The 16496-nt window shown below is 45.6% G+C and overlaps 1 protein-coding gene across 1 annotated transcript in view; it reads left to right on the forward strand.

Moving 5' to 3' along the window:
- The first annotated feature begins 6611 nt into the window (after positions 1 to 6611).
- The window catches only part of DSP (desmoplakin), a 38210-nt gene continuing 28325 nt past the window's right edge, over positions 6612 to 16496 (forward strand). Inside the window, exons 1-2 of the mRNA XM_086608985.1 lie at positions 6612 to 6802; positions 15738 to 15840. Of these exons, the coding sequence (XP_086465111.1) occupies positions 6612 to 6802; positions 15738 to 15840 (294 nt within the window). The remainder of the gene's footprint in view (positions 6803 to 15737; positions 15841 to 16496) is intronic.

A 16496-nucleotide genomic window follows, 5' to 3' on the forward strand; every position in this document is an offset into this window, starting at 1 on the left:
TGTTTCACGATCCCCAGTGGCTGCCTCGTAGTGTTCTGGTCCCACTGATGACAACTGCTCAAGATTTAAATGAGTTACAGTGATAGTTATGCTTTTGTAATGGAAGAGAATGCAATGGTAATAAAAGCTCTCATTTCTGTTCAACATGACTCAGCTGGAGAGAGGAGGAATGCTAACTTCAGCTTGTCGCTTCTGAATTTTTCTTTAGAGAGTTATGGGATGTGTGTGTGAGAGAGGAGGCTGCTGCTTTTGTTTCTTACTTGTATGGCAAACTTTATACTACTAAAATTCCCTGTTAAATGATCAGAATAAAAGACTCTTAGGGAACTTTCTGAAGTCCAATTTTAGACATTTCAAAAGGCTTTTTCAGCACAAAGCAATTCTTAATGCTGCCTCTACCAAGTAGCCTGAGGTTCTTTGGTGAGGGGAGCTCTTGCTGGCTGGGTGTACAAGCAAGCACAGCTGGAGCACACAATGCTGCGATAACATCTGGAGTTGGTAGAGAGGGTATCTTGGTAAGGAGGTTTCCAATTCTACCAGGAGATAAATTGCCCTACATAGCCTTGGGGTTTTGGAGACCAAAATATTCCTGTAAGGATGACACCTCCACTCCTCAGCTGTGAGAAGCAGAGCTTCTGGCACAGTAAAGAACTGAATCTTTATCTTCCCTGGTTGTTATCAAAATAGTTGTGGTATGGCCCACAAATTGAACATGAAACAACAGGTCTGCTTGCAAAAATGAATGCCAAGTGAGTTAATTGGCATTCTTTTGTATATATTGGATTCAATTCTCCATTGTCCTCCACAGCCTGCAGCCATTATACACCATAAAAGTTCAGCATATGGGACATGTGCATGAAAATCTGTTTTAGAAGTCTTTCTCTTCTCTATTAAGTTGGTAAAGATACTTGGGACCTTTATAACTGCTCTGATCTGGTATTCCCTCTTACAAGTTTCAAGGTATTTTTAATTATGGTGGTAACATTTTAATATGGCTATCAGTGCCCCAGGGCAATGCCATAACCCAGTTATTTGAGGTGTTGGCACCACAAGCATCTGTTACAATGTGCAACCTTGCTAATGGAAGATCCATGCTAATGAGGGGGAGCCCTGGGTGTTTACAGGGCTACTGTAGCAGCTCCCATTCGACTCTTCGCTCCCGTTTCTAAGAATGAGGGCACAAGCAGAAGAAAGGGATGGGTGTCAATAAAATCATTGTGCTCCTATCCCTTTGAGCTCGCAGATACCTGGGTGAAGAATAGAGCAGCCCCAGTGTGAAGCAAGTGTAAGGACCTCTTGAGAGCTTCCACTGTACCACTTCACTTCTCATCTTGTACTGCATGTGGCTGAGCTGCACTGTGGTATCTAACACCAATTATCAAACTGTCTGAATAATGAGGGGGAGATGCACCTTGCCAAAAGTTCATGTTTTATTAAAACAACTAATCCTCACAAATGAATGCATTTTGCATGCATGTCATGTGGCTGAAAAGATTTTTGTCCCACTACTAAAGAATAGCTAGTCAGAAGTAACCTTGTGTTGCTCTCAGCACTATGAAGTATCTTTCTATGTGTTAACTTCTCAAGCCCCAGCAAATGTCACCAGGTGTGGATGAAACAGAATTGTCAAAAGAGGTTTTAAAGGAACAGAAGTAATGTAGCATTAAACAACTGGCCTTGTACTGTCACTGCTGGGGTGCTCTGCTTGCAGCAACATGCAATCAGGAGCTGTGTAGAAATATTGTGTGCACGCTCTGTCAGTCATGGTGGGACCGTGGTGGGAAAAGAATGTCACGTGTTGGTCTCCTCCACCTGAAGCAGAACAGCCAGGCATCCTGAAACTTTTTGTCTGAGTAGTCAGTCAGGTTTGACAAGGCTGACACATCCTTCACCACACCCTCTATTTTTGCATGGTACAGAAGGAATTGTGCAGTCCTAAGATGCATTACCTCCCGCTGAATTCAAAGGCATTCTTTTTTAACCCTACCAGAAACTGGTAGCATAATATTCCAGGAACTGTCTAAAAGGAGCACAGTGAGTGTCCAGGGACCTGGGAATGACAGCTCTTGGCAGGCAGTCCCAGGCTTGACTAGTCCCAGGCTTGCACTGAGGACCTTGGGTCAGTCATTCCCTGCCCTCCCCAACCCCTCTGAACATTCGCTGGGGCATATCTACATTTTAAAATGGATTGTGCTGCAGGGCACTGTAAATCTGCCCACAATTAGGCACCGGTTGACTGTATTTAAGCTACATCTTCCCCATGACAGGGATACCTTTGAATAAGTCATCTGAGCCCTCTTGGTTTGTTATTATTATTATAATATTATTATTATAATATTATTATTATTTATGACATTTCAGAGCAGCTCTGCAGTCGCTGTAGTGGTGTTGCTACTGGCACCAGCCGGTGAGCCTCTCTTCCCACGCAGAGAAGAGCTCAGACTGTGCACTTGGGAGTGTTTACCGTGGATTTGCTGGGGAGAGTTCAGCCGGAGTGAAGCGAGGAAGTGGAAATTCCCAGGACTGACCTTCACATCGCAATAAACCTGGACTTTGTGAACGCTGCCACTGAGCCTAAGCTGTCGCTTCCCAGGCAGCCGTTGCACAGGAGCGGCGGTGCACAGCAATCACCGTACGAAAACACGTAGCCAGATTACTGGCTTGCACGTGCAAACTTGTCCTTACTGCCCAAAACTGTAGGAGTTAGGAACATAGGAGTCACATGCTGTTTTACCTGGATGATTTGAGCTCTGTTCGGAATGCTAGACCTGATTTTTTCTAAGCTACAATAATGGAAATCAGTGACCAAGTCACATTCAGATTTGTACTGTGAATGTCAAATGTCACTAGTTATCAATGAGTTTCAGCTTTTAAAAATTGATTTGGTGGTTCTCCACGCAAGGAGGGCGTTAAAGAGAGGATGTAATTAAATAAGCTCAGAAGATAGCATGTGAAACAGGAGGGGATGGCAGCTACTGTTAAAAGTTGTTAATTAACAAGCCATTGAGGGGAATTTCAGTGTGCCCTTGGGAATTCAGTTCTTCAGATAAAATACAGACGTCTCCCTGGTATAGACAGGGACAAGCGCAGCTTCTTAGATTCAACCTCAAGTAGTGTCCCGAATAATTAAAGACCCACTGTTCAGCAGCCTAAGCCTAAACCAGAGCTTTTGAGTACACCATTTGGGGTTGAGAAGAATCCATTAATGAAACCTAAAGAGATAGCTTATGCCTAGTCCTAGTATCATCTATAAAGGAGCTTCCTTCTGTTTATGAAAGTGGTGTTGAGCTGTAGCCCCTTTGCCTCTATGGAATTGCTTTCTCCCAATATCCTCATGGTATCTGCAATTCCAAAAGAAGTGAGTTAGGATACAAGGCTGCAGCACAGACCTTGGCTCTAGCTTGGTTTAAGGCACCTGGAGGGAATATTACATCTCCTTTAGACTGACTTGCTCAAAGAGGGTCTCCTAAAACCCAGAAAGCTTATGGATCCATGTCTTAAGAGACAGAATTCCACCTTCTGCTAAGGGAGATGAGCAAGAAACTCTAAATTACTTCATTTGATTCTCTCCTGCATGGAGTTTTCCTCGAGAGGAAAATGAGACTCTGAAGCTTGCAGAGTTTACTGGACGTTTGCTCTCAAAACTCTTTGAAGTCAAAGGAAGTCAAGGAACTTAGGATGTGGCCTTAGGTACGTCAGGACCAGGCCTTTCCAGAAGTAGTGGAGCAAGGTTTAAGCAAGATCTTCCAGTTATGACACTGATATTTTCCTGTAGTCAGTAGAATTTTAAGCAATACCCTTGTGACTTGATCCTGCTTCAAGATACCCAAGTCCGCCTAGGGTAGCACCCAAGTAAAATTAGCTGTTTCAGCAAATAAAAATATTTGTATTTACTTGTTTCATCTGCCTATGTACGAAAACAGATAAGGTAGGAGCACTGAGCTGTTTTCAGAGTCAGTTCAGTCTTATCCTCTCCATTTCAGCGAGGCTAATTGTGCAAGCAGGACCAGCAGAATCCACTTGCTATTTAAGCACATTTTTTTCCATGTCCAGGTAACAGTGACTCATCCAGGCCTCTGGGTGTATCGCACACACGCTGTCTCCATCACAGATGATGGAGTGTCTCACTGAGCTGGCACACCAGTCCAAGCTGAAAGGTGGGGCTGACTGGAGGTGGTGCTAAAACTCAGCAAGAGCCTCGAATCAGGGTAATACTTTTGGATTTCTAAATACGCATGCAAATAAATGGACAGCTCTGAAAGGGACTGGCTGAAAAAATGCTTTGTGTTCGTATGTCTAAATACAAGTGCCTGGCTTGAGGCATCACCACTCAAAAAATCTGCCTTTTAGGTATGCTGGTGGCACTGACATAGTCATCTGTACTTATGTTGCAAAAAGTTTGGACTGGAGTATCAAGGCATAAAGTTTTAAGTTTTCCTCATTCTGCCTCTCCCTCCTGTTCTACATCTGTTTTCCACCTTTTTACTTCCTTCTTTACAGCATTAAGCCTTTAATTATTTGTTTTTCTTACTCATCCTGACTGCTTTTGTATTCTGTTCCCTAATGACTTTGGAACGTAATGTCAAATCATCAAATCGTGCAGATGTAATCTGTATTCAAAAAAGCACCCCAAATCCACGTATATACAGACGTATATATGTACGTATGTATGTGTGTGTGTATACATATATATATGCACTGATAGATAACGACTCACGTTATATATAATACAGCATATATATTACAATATAGAGTCACTGTATGACTTCAGAGATAATAGCCAACTTGCATTCTGCTTCTTTGTAGCGCTCCGTACAGCTCCGGGCAGTGCCATCGGGATGCCTTTTGGGACCAAGCAACCTCACGTTTGCTTGGAGGAGCTCTTATGCCTCCTCTACACTTTGCCCACCACCACCGCCAGCAGCAGGCCAGGTTCTCACATAACTTGCAGCGTGGTGGTCCTGCAGAGCCCCAGCAGTCTCAGTGGCACTGAGGAGAATCCTTCTCATTCGTTTTTCTCTTGACTAGTTCAGAAAGTCTTGTCCTGCGGTATGCTCGTGTAGTTGTTATTTACCGTCCTGTGGCCTATCGCCTGCATTTAAAATACCAGGAAAATGACCAGTGCAGGGAAGACAGAAACGGGCTCAAGAATTTGTGGATGGTGTAGGCTGTCGGTGGTCTCCCACAAGTTTAAAAAACTTAGAGCACGTGCATTGTTGCAGAGCATCAGGTGACTGATATGGCTGGCTCCTGTTCTGCACTTTGGGATGAAAGCCTCGGGATTATTTCAGAAAAGCTCAGCAGGCTTATTCACGAGTGCCTGCTGCTTCTTAAAATCTGGCCATCTCCTCTTTGTCTTCTAACGCCATGGGCAAGTGGCCAGACCAGCTGAGGCAGTGCCACTGAGCGTACCTAAGAAATTCTCAGTCGACCCTTGAGACTGACCCAGTGGTCAATGGCTGATAACGAAGGCACCGCTGGGCGTCCTACAAAAAACTGCCTCTGCCAACACCCTGCATGCACACAAATGTATTGAAACAACTTCGTCTCTAGGATCTGGCTTATTTTTTAATTTTTAAGAGTAAAGCTTAACTTTCAGAGCACCAGCAGGCAGGCATCAAGAAAAACTATGGGGAAAAAAAGCCAGTTTAAACACCCGTTTCTGGATATCCTCTTTCTCACGCACAAACGCAGTCAGCGCGTGACACAATTCAAACACTTCATCCGCTGGTGCGCAGGGCTGTTTCAGAAGCGAACCGGGCTTGGAATATCGACAGACTTCCCAAACGCGGGACTCGACGTATTTCCCAGTGGATGACACAAACGTTGACGCCGCTTTCCCAGCAAGCGCGCTGGCCCTGTGATGTGCAGGGGAGAGGGCTGCTGCCCGCGGACCGGACCCATCCTCGACGTAACGGCGCTGGTTTAACTGGCGCTGACTTGCTGGGGTGCCGGTTGCCTTCTGGAGCGGCGCCGGGGTGTTTGGCACCGTGGGCACCGATACGATAGAGGTCCGCGGGAATTTTTTAATGGGCTCCAACTAGCAACTTAGGAGGGAAGCCCACGCGTGAAGGAAGGTGGCAACACCGGTGCGAAGCTGACAGCGGCCCTGCGGTGCCCGGGCGGCCACCGGGGAGCGACACTGCCGCCGCGGGGAGGCCGGGCCGGGCCGGGCGCGGCGGGGCGGGGACCGGGGCCGCGGGGAAACCTGAGGCGGCCGCCGAGGAGGCGCGGAGGGCGCAGGCGAGGCAGCGGCGGCGGCTCCACGCCCAGGAGCGCCGCTTAAAGCCGCCGCCGAAAGGTGTGGCTTGGCCTTTCCTCTGCCGGCGGGGAGGGGACGGGACCTCCGCTCTCGCCGCCGCCGCCGCCGCCAGCAGCCTCCACCGCCCGCCCGCCCGCCACCGCGCACCGCGTCCCTGCCCTCCGCTCACCTGCGGGCTGCGCTCATCTGCGGCCCTCCCGTCCCCGGCCCGCGGTGGGCTGCGAGGGAGCCGCGGCACCGGCCGGGAGTGAATGCCATTCTCCCCGTCGGGGCTGGGTCAGTCTCCCCGTCGCTCCCTTCCTCGCCCCCTCTCCCCCCGGGCGGCGGCTGCCCGCGCTCCCCCGCCGCCATGAGCGTCAACGGCGGCTCGCACCCGCGGATCAACACCTTGGGCCGGATGGCGCGGGCCGACTCGGGCACCGACCTGCGCTACGAGATGAGCTCCCATGTGGTGGGGGGCGGCGGCGGCGGCACCCACACCCACAAGACCTACTACTACCAGAAGACCTACGGGGGGGACTACGCCTCCGACGGATACGGGTAGGTGCGGGCCGGGGCGAGGGGAGCGCGCCCCGCCGGCCCCCGCGCCGCCCCCTCGGTTCCCTTCGGCCGCTGGCGGTGCGCAAGCTTGCGAGCCTTTTTTTTTTTTTTTTTTTTGTCCCCTTCCTGAAAAGACTAACTTCTAAAAGGCTTTCAGACGCAAGCAAAGAACTTTTAGTTTTTTTATTTTCTTCTTAAAAATCTTTTGATGTGGACTCTCCGTGAAGAGAGTAAGGGGATAGAAGCAGAAGGGTAACCTCGACGTCCCCTCCTTGAGCTCTGGGGTGTGAATGTGTCTGTGCTGGCTCTACTGAGCCAGCAGTTTTCTGCTGATGAAACCCCGCGTCGCTCCGAGACGCAGAACAAGCTGCACAGAGGTAAATTGCTTTATACCTCCTGCACCCGGGCTCAGCTCTTGCTCTCCGCGCCAGCAGTTGCATAACTGGGGCTGTAAACCACTTGTAACTAGTGGGAATCGTTCTCCCGCTCGCTTTTGAGTTTGTTTCTAGCTTGCACAAGGCCTGGGAGTTTAAGGCCGTGTTTTTTTGTTCAGCCATCCCTGATATTTGGTGGTCAGGGAGTAAAAATGCAATCTGCTACCCCCCGCTCCCACCACCTTCTTAACTTTCTGCTCGCCGTCTTGCTGCGAGCACAGCGAAGACCTTGCGGGCAGGGTACTGACTGCGGATTCTGGCTTGGAGAACACCTGCTTTCATGGATACAGCTGTACCAGCAATCCGCACGGATTGATTCTGGCAAAATAAGTGCAGTGATCACGAAGACTTCTCCGTTAATCCCCTCGGCTGGGAGTTCATGGGACTGAAAAGCAGGCAGCACTTAGAGTCGCTGAAGGAAACAGCACTGGTGTATGATAAGGCGCCTGTACAAAACGCTGCTGGTGGTTGCTCTTTTTTTTACACGTGGAATGGCTCCATTAAACTTGTTGGTGTGATTATTGATGCCACTGACTTAGGAATTGATTCAGAAGTGCTGGCATGTAATATGTGTTAGAATTTATCCCCTAATTTTATGGATAGTACATCATTATTGGATTGCAGAAGGGTGAGAATTATATAGTACATAAACAGCAGATGAGAATAGGCAGGCTTTGTTGAAACAAGCAGATCTATAAATGACTGTAGAGAATTAGGATTACCCTAGAGAGCACGGAGAGCTCTGTTTAGGTGCATCAGACCTGTTGCCAGAGGACCACTGAATCAAAGACAAAACTTGCCTTCTACCTATTTTTTGTTTATTACTTTGCGCAGTTCTTAGTTTTAGTTCTTATTTGACTTTCAGTTTGGTGTGTGGACGCGTAAATTAACGATGAATTGCAGCTATAGGATGTCTACTTACGGTAGTATGAGAATACTTATTTATTGCTATATAAGTAGAACAATTCAATACTTTACCATGGGAGAGAGTGCACACACCAGGACTCCAAAATGCCGTCATTGTGTTGCATTTGTGAGGATCTGTTTTGCTAGTGGTGCTCCACTGCAAATACCTTTTCTGTTTACAAGAAACAGACACGAAAAATTAATGGCAGAACATGCTACTTTCAGGCTGTTCTCTTTTTTTTTTTTTTTCCCAGGCCTACTCTGGTGCAACTCTTGGATTCACTAGAGTGGCTTCCCTATTATTCCTGACTTTCACTGGAGGAGAAATACCTTCCTTTAATTTAGCATTCTTTGGGTTTGGTTACATATTTTAAACCAGTCTCTAGTTTGTTAGGCTCTTGTTTCCGTATTATTCGGTGGTGACGTAGCAAGACTGAAAAGGACAGAGCCGATCAAGAGGTTAACAATCTTCTATCAACATCCTTTCATTTACTCTCTATAACGTAATATTAATATCTCCTTTTTTGGAAGGCATATCTGGCAAGGAGGTTGCTATGAAACTTCTGTTCGCTTTATTGCTAGGCTTCTGCATGGAACTAAATCCCTGTTAATGCGATTGGAATACATAGATATAAATGCATTTTACATATAATATGTTTTTGTGAAAACATCTGACCATACAAAACACTTTAAGTAACTATTTGCGGAACAACATATGCGTTTGCACCTTACTGAGTTGCATAGGTTTATTTTTGATTAGTACTCAATTGAACTGAAATGTCCCCCACAATACAAAAGGAGGGTTTTGTTGCCAGTTAATGAAAAAAAGTAATCACGCCTCACTTTGTGCAGAGAATCTACCAAATCCTGTGCATGTTGTGCTTGCAGGATCAGGGCCAGCATCTATGGAATTGGTTTTAATAATAGTGTTCAGCCTGATATCTTCCCTGCCAAAGTTTAGTGGCAGTTACTGAACTTAAAAAACCTGAGGCTTCTTTTTCTGATGGGGGAGATCACTATACCTGTATTTTAACTGCAGTAGGATTCAACTTAGGGTCTAGTCTTGTAAGTTTTGGGGCGTATTCTGCCAAACAAGTCTGTGCTGAGTATTACATTACTCACAGAGCAATATAAGACGCTCCCTACCCTTAGGGCTCAGCAAGGTGCTTTTACAACATTCCCGGTTTCTTCTGGCTTGGGAACTCAGGATGAGCTTGGCCCGGAGTACAGATACTCAGCTTGACGTGAGTCACACGCTCCTAAACTGCCAATTCATCAGTCAAATATTTATCAATGTCTTTGCTACGGAGAGATAAAATCTGATACGCTGTATGAGAAGGAAAAAAAGTGGCAAGTTGTGCAGTTTTGTTTGTTGTTGCTGAGATTAGGGAAAAAAATAGCCTGGGGTTCATGGTCAGCATACGATATGAAAATAAATTAATTTGCACAATTCTGCTTAAGATTTAATGGAACTTCTGTGCTTTGAGTTAGAAATTTACATGCTGTCCTCTAACATTACTTTCAGGGACCAACAGAGAAAGTAAACTTGGAGAAAACAGATTCAAAGCTGCGTTTTTGCTGTTCCCATCAGTGTCACAGGGATCTGCAGGGTCCTGGCTAAGCCAGTGGTGGTAGGGCTGGTGCAGTGACTGTCCCCTTTGAGTTCCTCTGCCACGGGGAGGGAGGAAAAACCGCCCTGGTGACAAACAAAAACATGGGCAGATGGAGACGGAGGAACATGCCTGGATTGTCGGGTACCTGCCACGCCGGCAGAGCCTGCACTGTGCTCGAGCTGGCCAAGAAACGGGCCTCAGCAACAGCTGGTGACACCACGCCATGAGAAGAAAGCCAGGTTGTACCTTTCCCAACTCACTCTTTCCCAACTAGGTACTGGTGATTAATACCAGTGCGAAAAAGTGCAAGGATTTTCTGCGAATAAGTGTGGCAGGATCCCTTGTGAAACCCTCCTTGCTCTGAAGGCACTTGGCCTCAGGGGTCTTAAGATTTCACCAGCGACTCTTGAATTTTGCATGTTTCTAATGGTATTTAGAGCCCGATCGTGCAAGATGCAGACATCTTTTGAGGTTTCCTGTCATCGTGCCTTAGTCTATGTGCATACTCGGCAGATGGGACTGGTTTGGCAAGGCCATGGTGTGCTATAACTGATCCCAGTAAGAGCAGAGACATACGGGGAGAATCCAGTTACGAAGCTCTGGATGATTTCTGACACTTGCATTCACCTTCTTTGAATGGGGGGAAAAAAAGCTGGTTTATAGCATTTGAATTTCTGGTTATATTCTGACGGATATTGTGATTTGCCACCTTTTGCCAGTGCGTGCCTGTGCATTTCCAAGGACACACACCCCTTGCGGGCAGGCGGTGGCGGATGGGTGGTGGTTTAGTCCTGTGGTGTCTGCTGGGAATGGAGATTCCAGGTCAGGTTTTTCTTCTGACTTGCCTACCCTGGGCATACCAGGTAATCCCTGGATGAATCTATCGCTTGTTCAAACAAGTTTGTGTGGAGGGGAGGGGGGAAAAAAAAAAAAAAGAAAAAAGAAAAAGAAGTGCTATTGTTTTGCTCTCATTGTTGAGTTATGGGAGTCGCTTGATACTTTGAATCTGCAAAAAGACCTTTTTTAAAGCTTCCTTTCCTTTTTGAATGGAAGAAGAAAAAAGCTTAGAGTTTTTTAAAAGGCTGAATGTTTTGTGGAGGAATCAGAAAATTTAACAAGGATTGTTCTGATTTGGTTTAAATTGGAGTTTTGGGCCAAGAGTGTTCCCTTTGTGCTTCGAAAGCTTTAAAGAGCCGTGGAGCTGCCAGAAGGCTCCACAGAGCTGCTGGATGTGCTTCTGCATGTCTCCTTCGCCCTGCTGCTCTAGATGCTAATCGCCCCCCGGATAACACGGCAGCCTCTTGATGTGTGCTCACAAAGGCAGAGACCGGAGCAGCCTCCACGTTGCAGGCGTTTACGGTGGGGCTCTGCGAGTCTTCAGCAGCAGAAGGCAAATGAGAAATCAAAAGGTAGCTGCCTTGCTTCCTCGCCCCTCGGGTTCTGCAGCAGTGACGGCTCGGTGTACAGAGGATGCATCATTTATTCCAAACGTATCACTTAGGAGATCTTTCGACGGAATAAGTCAGTGGCAGCAGTAGTTAGCCGTGCTGGGTTTGCCGTGTCTGTCCCAACTCTCGTAACTCACCACATGGCCTCGAGAGCGTTTCTCAATCCCGTTTATGAAAAGCAGGAATAGTGGTTTCTGTAGAGCTGGGGATGTTGCGAGGATCACTGGTATTGCTTAACGATTAAATACGCAATCCTAGTTCAGAAATTGAGGATTCACTGGTACGGGAACAGCTGAGTTTAGCTCAGCTGGAGTATATTGCAGCAGAGAGGTGTTGTCTGAACTACCATCCTGCCCAGATCTCTTTGGCAGCAGGGGTTGAGCTGTCCTCTGGTTTCTCTGGGAGAGCAGGAGTACCGTGTAGCAAGGGAGCTGTGCGTTCTGCCTTGGCATGCAGCGAGCAGAGTGCCTCCTGTACAGAATGATGACAACGTGAAGATGCTGTACCTTTCCTAGGGTTCTTCTGGCACTGGAGAGATACACGGCTACGTTTTAAGATCCCAAATAAAAGTGATTCTTCTGTGTTTTGCAGTATTCTCATAATTTTAAACCGAAGATGCTACTCACCTTTGGTTTCTTTTGTTCCTTTAATAGTTAGTGACTGCTAAAGCTAAGTCATTTTAATGAAGAACTTAATTTAATAGTGTCTCTTTGAAATTCATGAGTTGCCTTCAAAATAAGTGTCACAGTCTAAAATTTTGAGATGTAGGGACGAATAGGAAATTAAGGTCTGAAGTGGCCCAGGCTGTTTCACTCTGCGCTGCTCTGCAGGGTTTACAAAACCAAAGCAATGCAGGAAATAGTCAAATTGTTGCAAATGCGTTTATTAATAGGAGTCCCTGCACTCTTGTGTTGCAAGTCCTGCTAAAACTCCAGTTCTTTTCCTTTCTGCTGTAATGGTTGAAAACATATGCTGTGTTTACAGGGGTGCAGTAAAAAGTGAAGTGAGTTTTTTTCAAGTGAAAAACTTGTCCGTGTTTCCACTGTGTGGTGTGCCTACAATGTTTGGTGCAGCAGGATGCTATCCACTGGTTCGAGCTTCAGATGCTGCCAGAATTCAAATCAAATCAAATTGTCCTGATAGCAGCAGTGGTTGTTACAATGACCAAACATTACTTTAAACTCATTCAATTTCATGTAAACAAAGTCAGAGGAAGCAAGAGAGACATTGACAAAATGCTGTCTGTAGAAATCCACTTAATCTGTGTCCTCGAAGGACTGTTGGGGTTCTGCGTCTTTCTGAGGGACGTAAATGTGGTTTTATATATGATTTATTTGTTTTATATATGATCTAAGTTACATGGTTGTACTTTGAAAATCCAGCTTCGTTCTTGCCACCATGTTATGATGCCATGCAGCATGGTCAGGGGTTAGGGTTTGCCTCAGTTTCTTTAGTCCAGTATTTTTTTTTTTTTCCTTATGCCGTTGTGTTGGATATGGTTTTCCTTTGGCTGGCTGTGTCCTTCTGCCTCAAGGCTGGATGTCTGCTTACTCTGCATTGGGGTTTCTGCTTTGATCTACTCATTTCCATTAAAGGCCTGTTGGCTCCAATAAGAGGAATATTACACTGAGGGCCTTTGAAACTGCTTACGAAACATGCTCCTGTCACATGGGTGAAAAGTATTGAAGACGTGTCCATGTGGTGACATCTGGTGTATCAACCAATATATGTCGAGGTATTGTCTTGCTAAGTTATTTTTATTTTCTAAACTCAGAGGTTGATTTGTGCCCTTCTTGAGTATGTTTGTACAGCTAAATCGTCTTCGGATGTGAAGTCTTTGACTCCTGTTGACTTGGTGGAGCTATGCCATCAAACATCAGCTCCTCTACTGGCACCTGCTGTCTCTGGGTATGCCCCGTAAACCCGGTGTAGCTCTGTTTGGTCGGCTGACGGATTCGCAAGCCATTAGCTCGCCCAGTGCCATCAGCTGCCTTTAACAGGCCACTACCTTTTCACCTGTTATCCTGCTATTGATCTCAGTATTTTGACTAGCAAAGAAAATAGTTGTTTAACAACAAAACTGGCATCCAAGGTGTTAAAAGCAGTATTGATGGAATATCGTGCTCTTTTCTGGTTTCAATTTGTATTGCTCCAGCTTCTGCCCTTGTTTCGGTTAAGCCTTTACCTGCTAGACTGGAGACCCTTAAGTGCTCACTGCTTTCTTCTTGTGAAGGTCTCCATGAACTGTAAACAAGTTAACTTGGAGATCTTTATTTGAAGATCTAAATAGAGTGTACTTAAGTCTCCCACTTCAAGGCATCTGCTTCTGCCTTTGAAACAGTTTTGTCCATCTACATTAAACCATCTTCAGTTTCCCAACTTTTTTATTATTTGGACAATAATTATGGATGTGATATCTTAACATCATTGGGATGAATACAAAACACTTATAATTCTACTTTTTCTATCTTTTAAGTTGTTTTAGTAGTTTGATTTATTTGAAAATAGTTTTTCTTCACAATTTCTTAGCATTTTAACTATGACAGCCATTGTTTAGACCTCCTCTCAGTGTAAAGTGAAGTAATGCCTTTGAGGTCAGTGAAGTTACACTGAAGCCAGTGGAGATTCACTGGTTTATTACAGTAGAAGTCTAGACCCCATCTATAGTTCTTTTGACTTTAATGGTTGTCCGGCATTTTTAGCTGTCAGAAGGTGATTGAAAAAGCAATCGAAGCAAAAAATACTCTTCTGATGTTCTAAAAAGGGAAAATTGCTTGGAAGGTTCCTCTCTCTTCTTTCTAATGTTTCATTCATAAGAATAGTTGTGGGTATAATTAAATGTAAATTTTAGATGCAGTCAGATACTTCTGGATCCAAACACAACAGTGATGCCTAAGGAGAAGGAATGATTTAGAAAAGGAAGCTGACGAGAAGCCTGGCACAAAATCAGACCCATGTGTTATTTTTCACAGTTGTTTTCTTTAAGCTGTTTCAAAGAGATACAGGGGTGCATAGCACAGTAGGGCGCAGCGTTTGTGGAGCCGAGAGGTTACCGTGCAAGCCAGGAGCTGCATGTGTTCAGCTTGTTTTAAGTCACGCCATGATTCTCCAGTCCTGTCTCTGTGTCTTTGAGGGTCTACTCCCTGGTACTGGGGGAAGCTGGTGAGAAGTCGTTCAGACTTTTTCCACTTGTTCAGGAAGAGCTGATGGGAGAATGGCAGGCTGCTGAAGCACCAACTGCACACACTGCAGAACAGCTCTTAAAAATACACTGTTGAAAGTTTCTCACCACTGCAGTGATTTTTCCCGAGGACAACTCTGCCAAGTTTTTTACGTTGTCGCAGCTCCATTTGCGAAGGTTGGTCAGAGTCTGTTGAAGTCCGTGGAAAGATTTCCATGGAATCCAGCTGATGTGCTGGCTCTGAGCTGGACAAGTTTGCACCGATAGTGTTTTTGATGTTGGTGTGGTATGGAAGATTTGGGCCTTCAGCAATTTGTAATGGAAAAGGTTACCTACTGTGAGCGCCGGAGTTCGAAAATGAGACAAGGCTTGGAAGTGTCTGAGTTTCTTACTGTCTCTTACAAGTGGTTTATTTTAGTTTCACTGGCAAGTGCTTCAGTTTGAGAGCTGCCTGGGCTTGCTTGGGAGCTCTGATTCCATCAGCAAGGAATGGTTCCTTGATTGAAGAAGCACCTCACCAGCATCCAACTAGCAGTGGCTCGCTTTGATGGCTGAATCCCAAATGCTGGAAAAGCAACCTTCTGGCAGTAGGGATGCAGTAGATTGTGCAAAACAACACTAATGACCTTAATGACCCCATTATCTGTCTTGGCTTTTTCCTTCTGATGATGTTTTCAGTTGTGGAGTTTTACTTGGAACCCCCGAACGCTCACTTTATTTATTTGTAAGAAAGCATGTCCTCCAAGCCCGGCATCTGTTTTTCTAGTAGCTTGTGCATCTTGCAATTCCTTCTTAAGACACTGCACTAGCTTCGTGCATTCCTACTGACAAAAGGGCCCTTCTTACACTTGTGTGGAGTTACACACCCATGTGCTTGTATAGCAGAGGATCCTGCTCTCCTTTTACGCTCTGACATTCGATGGCTGGTGTGATAACACGTACAATAACGTCACACAAACGCCATGTTCTAGTGTATTGACTTTAGCCAAGATCGTGAATAATTCATTCTCACTGTGATACTGCCAAAGTTTTGTCTATCAAAGCTACAAATACCTGTACTGGAGGAAAAACTTTCTCCTTTATGGTATGCCAGCTTCCACCTTATCCTGTGGCAAAGTCGGTCCACGCCTGCTGTTACAGAATTATAAAGTGGCTCTGCCGTCATGGAATCGGCATTAAAACTTCGCAGTGCAGTTCTGCAGGAGGGCCAGGTAAAGTGTGGGTCTCTGTGAAGCTAAATAGGATGGATTATTCAGTGTAACTTCCCTTAGCTGTTCCAAATTTGTGTTTCTTGTGTCTCTAAAAATGAGTGATTACTCTGTGCTTACTTCATCTTCTTCTCCCCCACAACAGTCAGAATGGGACCTGTACGGTGTCCAGACGCCAGAACACCATCCAGGAGCTTTTGCAAAACTGTTCGGATTGCCTGATGCGAGCTGAGCTCATAGTACAACCCGTGAGTGCTTCTTGTTCTTCTTATCAAAAGTGATTATGAATATTACAGGGAATGAATGCTGCATTGTTATCTGGACTCACAGGCTCTGCTTCTTTGTCCCCTTCCTCCCCTTTCAGCTCTTTTGCGTGAGGCAACTGGGAATAGCATACCTCCTTCCTAGGTTTCCCTTTTCTGTCTCAGTGTTGGGTAAAAGCGATTGAAATGCATCCGATTAAGACAAGGGGGACTTTTTGATTTTTAAAAAAACCCCACCCTTCAAGCAGACTTTACTGCATCTTATTTTGCAGTTTTAGATCAAGACCATTGTCAGTGTAAACAGCTGTTAACAATGTTATGACCACTTACAGTCCCTTAGTGTGTCCTGTAGAACACCGTCATCATTTTCTGGACCATAATGAACCTGAACCACCGTAGGACCACCTTCGTTAACTTTATTTTTCCAGATGATTCCTGAAGAAGTATATGAAACTAGATTAAAATCTTCTTGATTGTTTCATCCCAAATGCAATCCCAGAGGATCTTTGCTGTACGCTACACTGATATAAACCCATAGTGCCTGGGGGTGGGTTACTCACTGATGCTAGATTCAGTCCTGCAGAACGTGGGATGTCCTCTGTTCCTGCCAAAGGCAGAGGAGCAGGGCAGTGAGTGCACCC

The sequence above is a fragment of the Tauraco erythrolophus genome, chromosome 3 (genome assembly GCF_009769465.1).
Source record: "Tauraco erythrolophus isolate bTauEry1 chromosome 3, bTauEry1.pri, whole genome shotgun sequence".
NCBI classification, from domain to species: Eukaryota; Metazoa; Chordata; class Aves; order Musophagiformes; family Musophagidae; genus Tauraco; species Tauraco erythrolophus.